This window comes from Sinocyclocheilus rhinocerous, unplaced genomic scaffold, assembly GCF_001515625.1.
Source record: "Sinocyclocheilus rhinocerous isolate Xijiao unplaced genomic scaffold, SAMN03320098_v1.1 scaffold299, whole genome shotgun sequence".
Taxonomy (NCBI): Eukaryota; Metazoa; Chordata; class Actinopteri; order Cypriniformes; family Cyprinidae; genus Sinocyclocheilus; species Sinocyclocheilus rhinocerous.
In genome coordinates, this window is record NW_015652998.1 from 3141039 (window position 1) to 3160671 (window position 19633).

General features: G+C 37.3%; 1 protein-coding gene across 4 annotated transcripts in view; it reads right to left on the minus strand.

Annotated features, from left to right (window-relative positions):
• Positions 1–786: 786 nt before the first annotated feature.
• The window catches only part of LOC107715411 (CXXC-type zinc finger protein 5-like), a 32399-nt gene continuing 13552 nt past the window's right edge, over positions 787–19633 (minus strand). For 3 of the 4 annotated variants that reach the window (XM_016521543.1, XM_016521546.1, XM_016521544.1), the window contains exons 2-3: positions 14244–15290; positions 787–2005 (exon numbers count right to left, since the gene is read on the minus strand). In XM_016521543.1, coding sequence (XP_016377029.1) covers positions 1961–2005; positions 14244–15065 — 867 coding nt within the window. In that variant the 5' untranslated portion in view covers positions 15066–15290 and the 3' untranslated portion in view covers positions 787–1960. The remainder of the gene's footprint in view (positions 2006–14243; positions 15291–19633) is intronic. The other variant, XM_016521547.1, reaches the window with a different exon arrangement.

The window sequence follows — 19633 nt, forward strand, 5'->3', positions numbered from 1 at the left end:
GCGCACACAACTCCTCTGCACTTCCGATTTCTCCCAATATGGGGACAGGAGACATGTCAGTGAATAAATGGGAAATCAAAGTAACTGGCGTAACTTTTTTTGAAAAAGTAACTCAGATATTTTCTTGTAAATTAAAAAAGTAATGCGTTACTTTACAAGTTACTTGAAAAAAAGTAATCTGATTACGTAACTCGCGTTACTTGTAATGCGTTACCCCCAACACTGGGTCTATGGACATAGATAGTAACTGTAAGTAGCAAGTTTCCATCATTGAAAATTTATACCCACAAAAATCCACACACACAATCCATGTGAATGATGCAGCCGCCTATTTTCTCTTTTGTGGTGATCTTCAGCACAAAAATCTCAAAAGGTGTTTGCGCTGCCAAAACATGCCTTACCTTCCCATTTACCTTACCGATGATTAGCTTTCACAGACTGCCGGTCAGAGACGTTGGCAGAGTATCAATAATTCATTGTCTCTTAATTGTGTTTTTTTCATTTAAATGTCAGACTGTACCGTACGCAGGAATGCAAAGATATTAAGATCAGTGTGGGCCACAGACAAAGCCAGCAGCACACTGTTCTGCACTGTCATTGTTATAAGTGTGTCAGACATCAAGTAGAAGAAAATGAAGAAATCAAAGACTCTAGATAAAACATGTTTATCGCATCTCAGAATGACATATTGTGTCCCATTGCTTTTTATTTTACTGTTTGAATGGAACCTAGAGGATTCTGTGAACATTTCCATATTGTTATTTTTTTTTTGTACGTTTGTTGCTGTTTGTTAAAAAACATGCAAATAGACAGACGTCAGAGCTGTAAATTTTCGACACAAATACATGCATTTGTTTTTATTCACAAAACCAGCCCATAGTTCTAATCCAATACAAACATTGCTGCTTTTTTAAAAGCTGTAGCTACCGGCAATGTCATGAAAACAAACCAAACCAAAAAAGTTCAATCTTTTTCAGTGCATTCGACAGAGCCGAGCAAGTGCTGTGGAGGGCTCCGTAAAAATTCAGACCTGTACACTGAGAACAATAATGTGACGAGCCGTAATAAAACGTAACATCATGTGGAACATCATTCGACGTGATATTACGTGACGTGATATGATGTAATCTGACATAATATAACAAAAGGCTGCCAGTACAGTAAAGCAAACTGAAATATAATATTTATCTTAAATTTGGAGCTTCCAGTAGTAACAACCCTACAGAAACAATGAGAATTTTATCTTCCAATTAAGTCGTCATCAGAGTACGTTTTTTTTATGATGTATATTTGTTCATTCAGAAAACTGGGTTTGTAGATTTTGGAATATTTACTTTCCCTTGAAAGACAAACATTGATCAGTTTTTAAAACGATAAATTTAAATCAAACTAAAAAAAGGAACAATCATAAAATACAGTTTTTAAGTAAGAACAATGGTCCTAAATTACAATAGTGCTTGCCATTAGCCACTAATTTTAAAATATAGCCGTAAAATTTACATTCTCTACACAAGTACTGTATCTTTCCACACGTGAACAACATTAACACCAAACACAGAAATTTTGTTGATTGTCCACACTGAGTCCGCCATTTCTGTTTGTCAATGAACAGTTCCATGTCTAAGCCACAGAAAAAATCTGCTGGAAAAGGGACAAAAAGGTACCAAAATGGAAACATATAAAAGGGAATGAAAGTTGCCATAGATATTTTTATTTATGTTTAATTTTTGGTTCAAGGAATAAGTAGGTGCATCCATTACTCGTTTGATTCTTTTTGTATTGTTGTTTTATTGTTCTGTATCTTGTAATGAAGTTTTTTTTCATAGTTGTCTTGAGTTTCTCTTTTTTTTTTTCACGTAGTTTGTGTTTATCAGCCAGTGTTGGTGCCCGAGATGATCCAAGCGAGAGTTGGCATTGCACTTGATGGCAGAGCTTTGGGTGGAGGTCAGAGGTCACAGTTCTACTGGAACCATCGGAACGCCGCGCCCGTCGGCAGCATCACCTTCTTAGAGAAAGAAAAAGAGAAATTGGGGGAGGGGACAGAAATGGGGTGCATTTAGTAGAGTGCGGTTTGGATGAAAAACACATACAGACCTAGATTTAGTAGATCCAAATTAGCATTTTGAGGATTTTAGTCATGTCTGTTAGCTTTGAAGCTAATTACATGCTAGTGTACACTTAAATCTTGACATTCATTCAAACGCATTCAAAACTTTTTTCACAACTACAATACTGATGACTCATCCTGCACTACACAGATTTTTGTCCAATCAAATGCTCTCTAGAACAAGAATGCCCCGCCTTCTAGTACTACCTGCAGCCGACTAGCATTTATCAAACTGTGTCTCACAAGGTGTGTCCGAAAGTGCTTACTACCTGAACAGGTACTTAATTTGATAAGGAACAAACTTCGCACTCATTAAAAAAAAATTGGTCAATATTGTACAAAAATCTGTAGTATGACTGAAATCCATACGTACTGTATCTGCCGTGTTGGCTTTGTCATTGTTGCTTCACTGCCTTTCAAAAATCTTCTCCCATGACCTCATGAGACAGTAGTGTTGATTGGATGCGCACTTCACAATCTCATCAGAAAAAGTATTTTTTGTCTACTATTTTATGAATACTACAAAGTCAGCATACTACTCATGTCACATACAGTACTATATTGTAAGGAAGTATGCATATTCAGATGCAAGTTGTAGTCCATCAAGTACTTTTGGCTTACTGTTCTATGACTATTACAAAATCTGTCATACTACTAATTTCACATACTGTTTTTCACAACTTGTAGGTCACTGAGTACTTTTCAATTACTGTTTTATGAGTACTATGAAGTCCAACACTATGAAGTCCAACATATTGCTAATTTCACATGCTTTTTTGCCTATTATATAGTATGTAGGTATGCATATTCGGACGCAAGTTGTAGGTCACTGGGTACTTTTATCTTACTGTTTTATGAATACTATTAAGTCCGACATAATTACTATTTCACATACTGTTTTTCGCCTGCTATATAGCATGGATGTATGCATATTCGGATGCAAGTTTAAGGCCACTCAGTACTTTTCGCTTGCAGTTTTATGAATACTATGAAATCCAAAATACTACTAATTTCACATACTCTTTTTTTGCCTACTATATAGTATGGAAGTATGCATATTCGGATGCAAGTTGTAGGTCATCGAGTACTTTTTCACTTACTGTCTTATGAATACTACGAAGTCCAACATACTAATTTCACATACTGTTTTTCACCAGCTATATAGTATGGAAGAATGCATATTCAGATGCAAGCTTTAGGTCATTGAGTACTTTTTGCTTACTGTTTTATGAATACTACTGTACAAAGTCAGACATACTACTAATTTCACATACTGTTTTTGGCCAACTATATAGTACGGAAGAATGCATATTCAGACACAAGTTGTAGGTCATTGAGTACTTTTTGCATACTGTTTTATAAATACTACAAAGTTTGACATACTACTAATTTCATATACTGTTTTTCACCAGCTATATAGTATGGAATAATGCATATTCAGATGCAAGCTTTAGGTCATCAAGTACTTTTTCTTACTGTTTTATGAATACTACAAAGTCTGACATACTACTAATTTCACATACTGTTTTTGGCCAACTATATAGTACGGAAGAATGCATATTCAGACACAAGTTGTAGGTCATTGAGTACTTTTTGCATACTGTTTTATAGATACTACAAAGTTTGACATACTACTAATTTCATATACTCTTTTTTGCCAAATATATAGTATGTAGGTATGCATATTCGGACGCAAGTTGTAGGTCACTGAGTACTTTTCGATTACTGTTTTATGAATACTATGAAATCCGACATACTGCTAATTTCACAGTGTTTTTTGCCCACTATGTATGGAAGTATGCATATATTTGGATGCAGGGACAGATGTGACGTGGCTAAACCTTGCTGGCTAATTTAAAAAAAGGGGATGAGGTCTTAGATATTTTCCGCTTAAACTTCCTGTTTCGATAGAAAATATGTCAGAAGACAAGCATTTGACAAGCAATGAACCTTCAAATAAACAAATTTATGTGATTAAATTCTAAATTTCATTCTTCTATAAGCAGACACCATTTAGAAACTGTTTCCAGGCAAAAATACAGAAATCCACAGACGTTGGTTGTTTTGCATCCTTTCTCTCTCTTCTGCGGCCGTGTGATTCATCTAATTCCTCCTTCTTCCCCTTTCCTTCCCTATTCTGTCTTTCCTGCCCCCTCCTCCTCTCCAGCCATGGGCCATGGCCCTGGCTCCATGTGAAACCCGATACGCCACATTCATTATTTAGTCACCACGCAGTCACGTCCAGCGCCCACCACACTGCTCTCACTACGGCCTCTTTATATCTCTCTCTCTCTCTGTATTCTTTCAGTGCTGCACGTCTGTCGGTTTGGCGTCAGCGGTGGGACTCAGGTGGGCGCTGAGTCTGGGCCAGTTCAGGAAAAGCAAGAAGCCTTGTGAGGCAACGTTGAGGTTGAAGGGGACTGAAAACATAGCGCCTTCCCCCCAATAATGCAACACTACTGCGGCACAGAATCTTAAACGTTTGCCAGCACTGGCCCAAGCCATGGGCGGCAAACACATCCCCGCTCACATGATCACACGTGCACCAGCCCACACACTCACACTCAATATCATTCAAGCGTTTCTGAATGAGACAAACTAAGACGGACACATTTTAAACACATAAAGAAATATATGGGCCAGACTTAACAGACTAAACTAGAGTGCTCCCATGACAACAGCTGGGCAGATGTTAACTCTTAACACTTTAATTTAACACTTCCTAATATCATGTTGTAAATCAAGGTTGCATGAGTATTTCAAGTATTTCTTGGATGAACAACATTTTCATTGTCTTTTTTTTTTTTACTTTGGGGAGTGTATGATTCTTATTTTCTGTCAGAGGACAGTCAAAACAATAAACTCTTGTGGCTGATAAACAATATAGTGTGTCAGACATCAATATTGAATGCAGCATTGCAATTTTCCTTTATGGAGAAGACAATCCCAGAATGCATTGAGATAAGCTCATTCATTCAATGCCCAAATATATTGGTAAAAATCATTGCAAAAGTACTATTTTGCCCAGTACTTATGTGTGAAATTTATTTTATGCTTATTAAAGCATCATATTGTTAGCTTAGCAACATGCTAACATCAAACAGCTTTAGAAGAGTTTCCTACAAAACAGAGGGTTTGGAAATAATTTATAAAACTTTTTTTATATATATTTTATATAAAATGTATATTTTTATATTTTATATATTATTATATTTTATATTATAATTTTTTATTTGTAAGATTGCATGACTTTAATTGAATGAAAATTAAGCATATTTTCTTCAAATATTCTCATTACTGCATAAATCTGGCCCTTAGTATTATATATGTATATATATATATATATATATATAAAGTATTATAGATGCATATATATGTGATTTGATGTGTGATGCATTTTTTGAGGATTCTTTGATGAATAGAAAGTTCAAAAGAATGGCATTTATTCGAATAACAGTATTAATTTATTTAAAAAATAAGTAAATACTGACCTCACTTTTAAACAATTGTCTTGTGACTTGTGATAATCATTTTAAATTATAAATTATAAATTATAAACAGCATATTTTGAAATCAAATGCCATAATTTTCCAGCAAAGTCTTTTTAATCAGTTATATTCACTGTGGAGTTACATTTAATACATAAACCATTTTTTTTTCTGACGCGAATGTTGTTAGAAATATCTATTTATCAATAGATATGGTATTAAAATACACATGTAAAAATCTGATAACTGCTCAAAAATCCTTACTGTTGAGACCAGCTTAATATTCTGTTTTGTGTTGCATTTCATGCATTTGCCTAATTTAGAGACCTAAATGAAACTTTGAGTAGATACTCATTTCAAAACAATGCAACATGCGTTCTGCTGACTGCATGTGAAAATCAAATGCCACACTGTGGGTGTGTCTTGCACACGAGCGCCTGGGAATTCACTGGTTGTGACCTTTGGCTTGTCACAACCCACTAGAAGAGACCGTGACGCCCAATCCTCTTTCAGAAGCCTAGCCCATAGGCGACTACTATGACACCTGACCCACAACCTTTAACCTTAAATCTGTACAAACACTGGACCCTGACAAGCAGTAGCATGCGTTTCCAAGGTCATCATTCCTGCAAGGTGTCAACCAAAAGATCCACCATCTTAATCTGTGTTTATTGATTTTCCTATGAATAAGTTACCGCTCCAATCTGCTGAGGGTTCAGTTTCCACAGGTCAGTGATACACTGGAGCACAGTTTGGCTGTTTCCGTTCGATAGCCTGAGCTAAAAATTGTGGATTAAAGGTTAAAATAAATCATCTTTTTTGCATCAAAGTATTTTAAGTCACTAAACATCAAAGTTTAGTGACTTAAATAAAATGTAAAAAAAAAACAGCACTGACACTGGTTATTTAATATACACAACTGTACACAGTAAATGTTTAGAATAATTGCTATTTTTATATCTTTTTAAAGAAATCTCTTATGCTAACCAAGACTGCATTGATTTGATCAAAAATACAATAAAAACAGTAATATTGTGAGATATTATTACAATTTTAAAAAACTGTTTTCTAGTTTAATATATTTTCAAATTTTATTTATTCCTGTGATGTCAAAGCTGAATTTTCAACAGCCATTATTCCAGTCTTGGATGAGTCACATGATCCTTCAGAAATCATCCTAATATGCTAATATGCTGTTCAAAAACAATTCTTGGTACAATTTTGGGTAAAATAAAAATAAAAAAAAAAAGAAAGAAAAGTATACTTTTATTCAGCAAGGACACATTAAATTGCTAGTGACAGTAAAGACATTTATAATGTCTTATAATATGAAAAGAAAGTTTCCACAAAAATATTAAGCAGCCAAAAACTCATTTTAAGATTGATTATAATAATTATTAATAACTGAGCATAATAATTTATAATAATTGAGCACCAAATCAACATTTTATAATGATTTCTGAATGATCATGTGACACTGAAGCCTGGAATAATAATGCTAAAAATGCAGCTTTGCCATCACAAAAATAAATTACAATGAATAATATATTAACATAGGAAACAGTTATTCAAATTGTAATAATACTTTACAATATTACAGTTTTTACTGTAGTTTTGATCAAATAAATGCAGCCGTGGTGCGCATGAGACTTCCAAACTTTTGGCCAGTAGTGTACAAAACATTTTTTGTTGAATTTACAGCAAAAACAACTACATTGTGATCAATAATGTCATATACTTTCTCATACTGTCATATCCATTTTTTTCAGGAAGTGTCCTTGCTGATCTGTCTGTGGCTTTCTATGTCTTTATGTGTGTGCTGTATGCAGCCCTGTGGTCATGTGTACCTTCTCTTTGTGAGTGAGTGAGTGAGTGTGTGTGTGTGTGTGTGTGTGTGTGTGTGTGTGTGTGTGAGTGTGTGTGAATGTGAATGTGTGTGTGTCAGGGTGTCAGATAGAGGTGCAGGGTGACAGCTTCTCTCTGTGTACGCATACCAAGAAGAGACTGTCTCCCCCTTTCAGAGCTCTGATACCACCATCATCTCAAATCAACCCTTCACTCTCTAATGCGACTGTCATGAGACACACACACACATGTTTACTTAGCGATTGAAATGGGGACATTGCATAGACTTCTATTGGTTTAATATATAACTATCATTATAAATACCATATCCTAAACCTAGCAGAACACATTCTGCATTTTAACAATTAAAAAAAAAGACTTTTATACTTTTTTATGTCCACAAAACATGGTTAAGTAGATACATACTCAAAATTTATATTTTTATATTTACACTGAAAAATTGTCAGGTAAAAATTGTGCTGGCGTCAATTAAATTTAAAAAGTTTATTTATTCTCGTCAAAAATTTTAGGCAATTTTGATTGAATCACCTTGACTACATTAGGTTACACTTTTAAACATATGAAAACCTTTTGTAACTTTAGAATGAATAAATTAATCAATCAATTCTTCATAAAAAAACTAATCATTAAAAGTCGTTGCTAGTTTAAGCTGGTCTAGCTAGAATTGAGCTGATTTAGCTGGTTGGTCAGCTGATCTTCCAGCCTCAAAAGAAGCAAAACCCTTCTGAATCTAGCAAAACAGACCAGCTTGACCAGATAAGACCAGTAAACCAGCTTAGTCTGCCTTAAGTTTTTTTTTTTTTTTTTTAAACATGACAAAAACACAGGTGAAAAAAAAAAACTAATTTAGTGCTAGAAGCTAACATTCATATGTGGAAGAAAAAGTTTATATATAAATTTATATATAAACACACTGACAGAGCATACATATATAATACATTTTTAAGGTACAAAATATATTATGTATGAATGAAATGTAAATCATCAATTACTCACTCTATCCTCACAGATACTTATGCTAACAAATGCTAATAAGCAAAGTCATGCACGCACATTAACACAGCTAAAATAAACGAACGAGCAGTCATGCAGCCACATGCAAGCAGAGCTCTAAGATCTTGGGGTGAACGTGAGCGTCAGTCCGGCGAGCCTCACGCTCCTAATTCTCCTGTGCTTCTTTTATATCCATTCAGACGCAGGCTTCCTAAAATAATTCCCCACATCTCCAGTCAGTGAGGTGTGAGGTGGCAAAGGCCTTGACGTCTGCACGCTACCTCCCCCCTCACTCTCCCCTCTGTTTTTATGGCTCTCTCTGAGATGCCAGCAATGCACCGTGAAAGCTGCAAAACACCCAGTAGCCTACTGCAAGATTACTCCCTGCCTGTACCCTCTCTCTTAAAACACACTCACACACACACACTGTTACTTTACCATATACACACACCAATACTGTCAAACACAAACTTGAATATAAGTTCAGTGCGAGTGCAGGCTACAGTTAGTTAACCCTGCAAAAATGAGCACCATAGGTCAGACTGCAAGAAGCTGGCAGACAAAGTTAGTCTTGCTGGTTAATCTAGTTAAAAATTATTTTCTTATAAATTGGACTCCATGTTCTAGTTAATGGCGATGAGATACTAAGCAGTCTAAATCACAAAACTTTACTGGTGATACTAGTCAGCCTGCTAGGAGCTTGCTGACCAAGTTAGTCTTGCTGATTAAGCTAGTTAAGGCTGCTGACAGATAAGACTCCATGTTTTTATTAATCGTGATGAGATGATAAGCAGTCTAAACAGCAAAACTTTAATGGTGAAACTGGTCAGCCTTCATGAAGCTAGTTGGACAGATTAATCATGCTTGTTAATTTAGTTAAGAATCCCATGCTGATAGATATGATTTCATGTTCTAATTAATGGTGATAAGATGCTGAGCAATCTAAACAGCAAAATGTTACTGGTAAAACTGGTCGGCCTACATAAGGCTAGTTGGCTAGGTTAGTCATTCTGGTTAAGTTAGTTAAGAATCCCATGCTTAGAGATAAGATTCCATATTGTAATTAGGAGTGATGATGAGATAAGTAGTCAAAATGGCAAAACTTTACTAGTCAAACTAATCAGTATGCATGAAGCTGGTTGACCAAGTTAGTCTTGTTGGTTAAGTTAGTTAAGAATCCCATGGTAATAGATTGATTCCATTTTGTAATTAATGTTGATGAGATGATAAGAGGTCTACTGATCAAACGAATCAGTCTGCATGAAGCTGGTAGACCAAAATTGTTGGTTAAGCTATAAGAATCCTGTGCTTATGGATAGGATTCCATGTTCTAATTACTGTTGATGAGATGTTAAGCAGTCTAAACTGCAAAACATTACTAGTGAAACTGTTCAGCCTACATGATGCTGGTTGACCAAGTTAGTCTTGCTGGTTATGTTGGTTAAGAATTCCATGCTGATGGATACAATTTCATGTTCTAATTAATGATGATGAGATGCTAAGTGGTCTAAATGACAAATCTTTACTGTTGAAACTGGTTGGTCTGCATGAAGCTGGTTGACCAAGTTAGTCTTGCTGGTTAAGCTAGTTAAGACTCCCATGGTAATGGACTGATTCCATTTTGTAATTAATATTGATGAGATGATAAAAGAGGTCTAAACAGGAAAACTTTACTGGTCAAACTGGTCAACCTGCATGAAGCCAGCTCTCCAAGTTAGTCTTGCTGGTTAAGTTAGTTAAGACCTTCATGCTGATAGATAGCATCTCATCAACAAGAATATGATCATAAAATTCTAAACCGTTAAAATGGCAAAACTGTACTTGTGAAAGTCGGTCTGCATGACACTGACTGGTCAGGTAAATCTGCTGGTTAAGCTAGTCAATAAGTCTGGTGGGGACACCAGTTCATCAGCATACAAAACACAACATACTTGTATGTTGGTGATCATCATGCAGTGCTGGTGTACTGGTGTCCCCACCAGGTTTCTTAAATTATTTAATAAGCTAGAGTATTTTGGTGGTAACCAACTAGCTTCATGCAGGCCAAGAATCAGACCCGAACCAGAATTATAAATTGATATGTTGTGCTCTATTTGGTTTCCACAGCGCTGTTTCAACTCTGTCTAGTAGCAATAAAACAGCAGGTACAGCACATCTCAGACACATAGTGCAAAACTATTCCCATCATGATAGGCGCTCGAATTAACATCCATTTAAGAAACCATAAACCGGCAGCACTTTATGTTTTAGACACATTTTAATCACAGGGGCTCCCTGAGACGCCATCAGACGTGACCTTGTTTGACTCCACACTGACTGGACAGCTGGGGGAGCAGACGTGGCTTGGAATTATCCGACCATTTTTAATGACTGAAACGTTAGTGACACAGCTTCACCCTGCCATTATTATTCTTACAGATTGTGTCTGTAATCAGCAAACAAAACAACAAAAAACAATTGATTTAAAGGTTTTATTTGTGTGGAAGACATCAAATGGACAAATCTAAAATCCCTGTGCATATAGCAGATGTCAATTAAAAGGAAGCATAAGTACCTTCAAACTAATTTAATAATTTGTCCCTTTTTTAACTAAAAAGAGCCTAATGCATATTAAGCACATAAACACGAGGAACTTGAAGAGAAGAAAATAAATAAATTATATATATATATATATAGTGGAGACAGTATTTCTTTCTGTAAACTGTATTTCTTTCTTCCAACCAGACAGAACAAGCATTTACTGTCTAAGTTCTTTTTAGACAAGTCACCCCAGATCAATTCATGTCAAACTCTACCAATTAAACTGAAACTACTGATATATTTCAGAATGTACAGTATATGACCTTTTCGGAATGTTTATCTAAATCAGAAATCAGTTTTTATTAATTACACTACCGGTCAAACTTTTCCTCTCTTCTGCTCACCAAGACTGTATTTATTTGATCAAAATGCAGTAAAAACAGCAATACTGTGAAATATTATTACAGTTTAAAAGAACCGTTTTCTATTTGAATATACTTTCTAAGACAGTAAAGATGTTTATTCATTTTTTAATGTCACAAAAGATTTCTATTTCAAATAAATGTTATTCTTTTGAATTTTCTATTCATAAAAAATATATATATATTTATTCCACACAAAGGTTTTCACAAAAATATTAAGCAGCACAATTTAAACATGGATAATAATAAATGTTTCTTGAGCAGAAAATCAGCAAATTAGAATGATTTCTGAAGGATCATGTGACACTGAAGACTGGAGTAATGATGCAAAAAATTCAGCTTTGCCGTTACAGGTATAAATTCTAGTTTAACACATTTTAAAATAGTAAACAGTTATATTAAACTAGTAATATGTTTGCAATATTATGATTTTTATTGTATTTTTGATTAAATAACTGCAGCCTTACATTTGTGCATAAAAAGCTTCTTTCAAAAATATTTATCCAAAACTTTTGAACGGTAGTGTATTTGGTGATTGGTTTACATTATCCACTAGAGTTTTGATTAAAGAGTATGAATGCAAACAAGAAAACCTTTACAATGAGGTTCAGTAAGTTAATATTAAGTAATGCAATAGCTAATATGAACTAGCAATCAATAATACTTTTACAGCATTTATTAATCTAGGTTCATGTAAATTTCTACATATACTAATACATTTTTAATATATGCAAAATTCCACACAAAGGTTTTCACAAAAATATTAAGTAGCACAATTTAAACATGGATAATAATAAATGTTTCTTGAGCAGCAAATCAGCAAATTAGAATGATTTCTGAAGGATCATGTGACACTGAAGACTGGAGTAATGATGCAAAAAATTCAGCTTTGCCGTTACAGGTATAAATTCTAGTTTAACACATTTTAAAATAGTAAACAGTTATATTAAACTAGTAATATGTTTGCAATATTATGATTTTTATTGTATTTTTGATTAAATAACTGCAGCCTTACATTTGTGCATAAAAAGCTTCTTTCAAAAATATTTATCCAAAACTTTTGAACGGTAGTGTATTTGGTGATTGGTTTACATTATCCACTAGAGTTTTGATTAAAGAGTATGAATGCAAACAAGAAAACCTTTACAATGAGGTTCAGTAAGTTAATATTAAGTAATGCAATAGCTAATATGAACTAGCAATCAATAATACTTTTACAGCATTTATTAATCTAGGTTCATGTAAATTTCTACATATACTAATACATTTTTAATATATGCAAACAATAAAACTGAACAATAATATATTCATGAATTAACATTAAGCTAGATTATTAAATGCTGTACAATTGTTGTTCATTATTAGTTCATTACCAAATGCATTAAATAATGTTGAAAAACTAAACCTTATTGTAAATTGTTCACATTTTTCGAACATTATTCAAATTTGGGCCTTTGTACAATCCAAATCACTCGGGTTGACCTCAGCAAGAAGTTTGTAGGACCATCAGCCCCCACTGATGAGAGAAAGGAGGGGTGGGCCATTCGTCACTGACACCTGGTGCTCCAGATGACAGCCCTGTGGCCATATGGATTACGTTGCACATAAAAACACATACACATATACGTCCATATCATGCCCACTGCAACATCTTTAAAGGATTAGTTCACTTCCAGAACAAAAATTTCCTGATAATTTACTTACCCCTATGTCATCCAAGATGTTCATGTCTTTCTTTCTTCAGTTGCAAAGAAATTGATATACTTTATAACCACAAATGCTCGTCTTGCACTAGCTCGACTTCACTCATTACGCAGTCACGTTGGAAAGGTCACATGTGATGTAGGTGGAAGTACCGACCCAGTTTTTATAAAGGGAACGTGCAAAGAAAGTCAAATGCCCTTTACCAAAAAATGGTAAAACAGCGATGTCGGACGATTAACATGGAGATAAACATGAGATGGAGTTTTTCGCCCTACCCTATCTTTTTAAACCGGAGTACACAGACAAAGAGCTAACTGCCAACGTGATTATGTACTGTGTGAATTTGTGGACGTGTATTGCGGAGCTAGTGCAAAACATGTATTTGTGGTTAAAAAGTATATAAATCTTTTTTTTTTCTTTTTTTTTTTAGAAAAGGCTAGATAAGACCCCAATTCCTCGCCTGGGATCGTGTAGAGCCCTTTGAAGCTCCATTGAAAGTGCAATTTGGACCTTCAGCCATTGGCCACCATTTAAGTCCATTATATAGAGAAAAATCCTGATATGTTTTCCTGAAAAATATTAATTTCTTTGCGACTGAAGACAGAAAGACATGAACATCTTGGATGACACGGGGGTGAGTAAATTATCAGGAAATTTTTATTCTGGAAGTGAACTAATCCATTAAACATACCACCAGGTTGATGAAACCAACTAAATACTGAACAAAAAACAGCATGTCTCAAACCGCATCGCTCTGTAAAACCAAACTAATGAATGCAGGGACCTATAAAAGCAGCTGTACCGGAGGGCGTCATGTCTCTGAGGAGTGTCCTAGTAGTGTCAGGGAGGCAGGATGTGGGAAGAGTGACGTGATGCTGCAGTGGGGGCAGATTAAAACAAACCCCATGGTGCATGTCTGGCCATATTTCCCTCCCCTGCTACTGTCAGTGCCACCTGTCACCCCAAAGCCTCATCTACTAGCCTAACCCTCAGCAGACACCACCATCGTGTACAAAGTTCACCCGTATTAGAAGCAACAAAAGTTATTATGCTTTCTGGCCACAAAACATTCCCTCTGTACAATTAGTGAACAAATGCAACTGAACAAATTAAGAAAGGTCACAGAGTCTCAGTATAGTTTACCTCCAGTGCAGCAGACGGTTTCTTCTTGAGCTCCTCGCACTTGCGGAACTTGCAGATCTGGTGGCCTGTCTTGCGATTCCGGCAACTGCTGCACTGCTCGCAGTTAATCCTGCGCCGGCAAGGTGCGCACATCCCACAGCGTTTCCTTTTCTTCTTCCCGGAGCTAATGGCGGAGGCCAGCTCGCTTTGCACTGGGTACTCCGTCAATCCGGCCATGTGCAGCGCGCTGTCGGCGAGGAAGACTCCGGCCGGTGTCATGATGAACAACCCTGGGTTGAAGGGGAAGCCGCCACCCACACCGTATGGGAAATCTGTGTGACCCCCCACTGTGTCGGCCACCGACGCTCCTTCCAGGTCGATCGTGCCCACCTCGCCCATGCCCACTCCCATTCCCCCCGGCAGCAACATGTGCTCCATGCCCGCCCGCTTAAGCAGCGCAGCTGCCTGGGCAAAATGCAACAGGCCGTTCTGTCCCTCCAACACCTGCTCCAGGGTTCGGTCCAGCTTGCTCGGCACCAAGGCCGAGGCAGAAGGCTGCTGCGGCTGCTGCTGGGCGGGCTGGGGCTTGGCCGCGTGGCTCTTGGCCTGGCCGTTGTGTTTCAGTCCATTGGCAGTCTGGGGGCACGCGGCGGTGTACTGCGAGAGGGTGCGAGACCTCTTCAGGCTCTTGCTGAGGGGCTCGCTGATGATGCCGCTCCGGTTGCGGCGTTCGATAACAGGGCTGTCCTCCCCACAACTGCGCTTGTCCTGGTCCGTGTCCTGGTCCGTGTCCTGGTCCTGGGACTTGGGTGTCCGGCTGCCCTCCGGCTGTCCGCCAGACATGGTCCAGCCCCGGGGTGTGAGCGTGGGAAGGGGGTCGGGGTTGGGGAGGGGACGGGATGGCTGGCGAGGGAGGAGCCAGGCAGCGCTCACAATCCGCTCAGTACCCAGGTGAGGGTGGAGCCTCCCTTTAACGGGCAAAACGGCCGGCCAATGGCAGGCAGACCCCGATGCCCTCGGCTCTAGACTTCAGCCCTCATCCACATCTTTCTGCCAGCAACCTGTAAACTAAGACACAAAGACAGAAAGGGAGAGAGAGATGGAAAGATGTTGAAAGTGTTCTGATGCTTAAAAGAGACCTTGACAACAAAAAAGCAGCGATTTGGGCCTTTCTTTTGCATGGATCCTACATTTTACTGAGTGTTGTACCGATGCCTGACTGTGCCTGAGAAATCAATATGTACATTTATCTCCAAACCCTATGTAGAAGGAGTAAAGCAAAAATGAGTCTGACGTGAACAGTAGCACAGCCAGACACTGTGATAAAAAGCACCTTGAATAATAAAAAATGGCAAAAAAACTAAACCATGAAAACATTATTTTGCAATTAGTAATTTTCCACAGCAAATTGGTTTACTTTTTAGAAAAGCACAACTTACTGTTTCTGTAAAAGATGAGACAGAGTCGCTTCACTCAAGGTAAAACAGACAGTACAACACATTGTACAGTAAGCTTGACTGAAGGAACCAATTAACTTCTCTTTATGAAGATAGCGTGTGTATCAGAAAAAATTTATAACATCAGTTAAGTTATGTGTCCACCCTGTTACCATCATTTTTTGTGCCTAAACTAATGACTTCATAAATCCAAAAACCTTTATTAATGGCATCATATTTTCAAAAAGTGAACTTTGCAAGGACAGTTAACGTCTCCTCTGTTTTATCATTATACTAGTGATAGTGGGCACCAATCTTGAAATGTCAACCATGTTTCCATGTTTTCTGCTGATAACTGCTAAATGAACATCATTAGAATTCTCAAAATTAAGTTATATTTCTAAGAAGCACATATGTAGTTTCATGATTGTGAGTGCAAAAAAAATAAATAAATACAGTAAAACTGTCAACCCTGTTACCTCCACGAGCGCCTAATTATATCCTAGAGTTTTTTTATAATTCAAATGTAGTAACGGAAGTTTAAGATGGCACGGTGTAATTTATTAACACTTTGTCTGTTAGAATGTTTAAAATCTTACAGAAGTGTACTTTAAAAATCACATTAGCAAACTTGAAAAGGCGCCTGTTTCGTAACATAATCCAAAGAGACCCATTATGCTCGTCATGTGTCATCATATGACACATGACAGAATGCCGCTGAATGACTGGACACAGAATTTTACCTCATGACAGAATCCAAACGCCAAAAACTCAACTCTTGTTTTTTATTGGCTGCCCCCGTCCACAACAGAGACATCCACAAACACCCACACACACAACCCCACTGATAAAAGCTGAGGAAATGGCCGGGCCAGTCCTTATAAGGGAAACAAAGGGACAGGGAGGGAGAGAGGAGAGGATAGGGGGTGGTGGAGGGGATCTACGCAGTGTGTGGAAATTGGAAGGCCAGAATTAGTGGGAGGTAAAGCTTCAAAGGCAGGAGCGCAGCCCCCGCATTCTCCCCAGCTCAGGGGTCTGTGGCGCCAGCGGACCACAGCCAGCCTCTTTCTCTCTTTCGCTCGCCTTGCTCGCTCTCTTTCTCCTTCCCAAACCAGGGGCCACACTGCACCAGGCTGCCTTACCTCACGCCTGCCAAACCTTCCCCGCCGCACACATCTCTTGCTGGGACTGTGGAAGCACCCGACCTTCCCGTCCCAAAAGTGCTGAAATTACATAGCAGCGTTTTCATTCAGTATTAGCAGCAATGACTCACTTCCCATCCAAAGCTAAGGAGAAAAACATGTCTCTAACGGACCATGCTAGCTTTCCATGGACAGCCCGTGGTTTCTCTTTTATCCTGGCTTGGAATGGCAATATGGCACATCTCAAATCCTTTCCACTCTTATGGTTGCTGCACCAAGCCAAAAGTTGGCCACATACCACCACACACCAAACGTTATCCTAGCAGCGTGTCGTAGTCCATCCCCATAACATACACTCTTATCTGTGTTATTGTTTTGTTTTTGAAATTCAGGTTATGATATGCTGTAATCCAAGACCAGTGTACACTACCTTTCAGAAGCTTTAAAAAAAAAAAAAAAAAAAAAGAAATTAATACTTTTATTCAGCAAGGGTGCATTAAACTGATTAAAAATGACAGTGAAGACATTTATAATGTCACAAAATATTTCTATTTCAAACAAATGCTGCTCTTTTCACCTTTCTATTCATCAAACAATCCTGAAAAAAAAAATTGTTTACGAAAATATTAAGCTGCACGGCTGTTTTCAAAATTGATAATAACAAGAAATGTTTCTTGAGCACCAAATCAGCATATTAGAATGATTTCTGAAGGACACTAAAGACTGGAGTAATGACTGCTGAAAATTCAGCTTTGGCATCACAGAAATAAATTACATTTTGAAATATATTGAACAGTTATTTAAAACTGTAAATATATCTCAAAATACTACTGGTTTTACTGTATTTATTATCAAATATATGCAGCCTTGGTGAGCATAAGATATTCTTTCAAAAACATCTTGTCAACCCCAAACTTTTGTGTAACATTCAGATAAAGTCAAAACACAAAATGTGTCAGAAAGAGGCAGAGCGGCCAGTCAGACAGGGTAAGAAAAAGGGGACAGGTGGCTCAATGTTAGCACTACTTGCTTAATTACTGTTCCCAAAGTAACCATTAGGGTGATGGAAATGGGCCCACAAAATGACTTAGCAAATAAGCCCACTGGACATAAATGAATCGATTTGTTTCCTCCTGTTTTGAGAATTTTTTTCCCATTAGGAGTAAATTCAGTCACACAGCTTCCCAGTGAACTGGATGCTATCTGCGGTAATACGCTACCATTGATCTCAAAGCAAATAAAATGCAAACACAGTGCGTGATGGTTACTAAGCATTGTCAGTTCTTTGTTGTCTCCATCTGTTCCTGTAATATATGGCCTGTGTTTGCAGAGGTCCCGTAAAGGCTGAAATAAGTGAATTTGTCTGTCGCTGCCTCCACATTGGCTCCTGTCAATCATTGTATTAAAAATGACAGTGAAGACATTTATAATGTCACAAAATATTTCTATTTCAAACAAATGCTGCTCTTTTCACCTTTCTATTCATCAAACAATCCTGAAAAAAAAAATTGTTTACGAAAATATTAAGCTGCACGGCTGTTTTCAAAATTGATAATAACAAGAAATGTTTCTTGAGCACCAAATCAGCATATTTGGCTCCTGTCAATCATTGTAACCTCTTCAACATCAGGTCCACCTCAAAGTTAAACTATCTTCCGGTTTCTCTGCACCTGTGTCACAGTCTTCCCTGAGGACTCACATCAAATGATGTTTCCTCTGATCCTCTGATTTTATCAACCTATCCATCTACAAATGTGTGACTCCCACATTCTGTCAACCATGTGCACTTCACGCTCCTCCAACATTGTTGTCTAATTAAGTCACAGATTTTTCAAATTTAGTCAAATTATTGTTATTGCAACACTGTCATTTCTTTCATTCCTCTTTGACAGTATATTTTTCCCGCCACATATAATTGCCATGCAAAAATACAAAATATACAAAATTTACAAAATATAAATGCATCAGAATTTACTAGATATGCTGTTTCAATGACCAATATCAGCAAGTTGTCAGTCCACACTGAACTCAGTATGGCTGCATGATGTGACACAATCTCAGAACATATTTCAATGTACAGTACAGTTATGAAGATACATTTTGGAACAACAAATGACATTTAAAAGCAGCCGGGGCCACCGAAATAGAAATAGGGATGCACAAAATGGAAATTTTAGGTGATACAGATATGCGTTGAGGAGTAACTAGTTACATGTAACGGCTTTACGTAATTTAATTACAAAATAAATGTAACTGTAATCAGTTAGAGTTACTAAGAAAAAATGTGTAATTAAATTACAGTTACTTATGAAAATGTTAACGATTACAATGGGGAATACATTTGAATATTTACACACATCCACATACAGATTTAATTGATTTCTTTCCCAAATTGCACTGACTACTCTGAGACACACGGCCCTATAATTTCCGCGATGCGGAAAACACAAGACTGGTTTGTAGAATCCAGTCATAAAAACAGAAGTCCTATAGTCTAACGCGGGCGGAATATGCCACATTTTGGACGAATAAATCAAAAGTAGGTCAGTACACTTGAATCAAAACGCGATATGGACTAGTGTCTGTGAATATTAAGCCGCAAAAAGACAATATATGAATCCTGCACGTTCTACGTGTCTGTGGAAATCAGGCGCGGACAGGCCATCGGGAGAACCGGGACAATTCCCGGTGGCCTGGCAGCCGATTTGGCCCGCTATTTTAATATTATTATTGTATAATTACCTGCCGAATGTACTAAAGCGATTATTTCCAAATTCGCCATTCGATAATTAAATCTCTAATAAATCATGAATCGGTTAGTCGTGACTGGCAA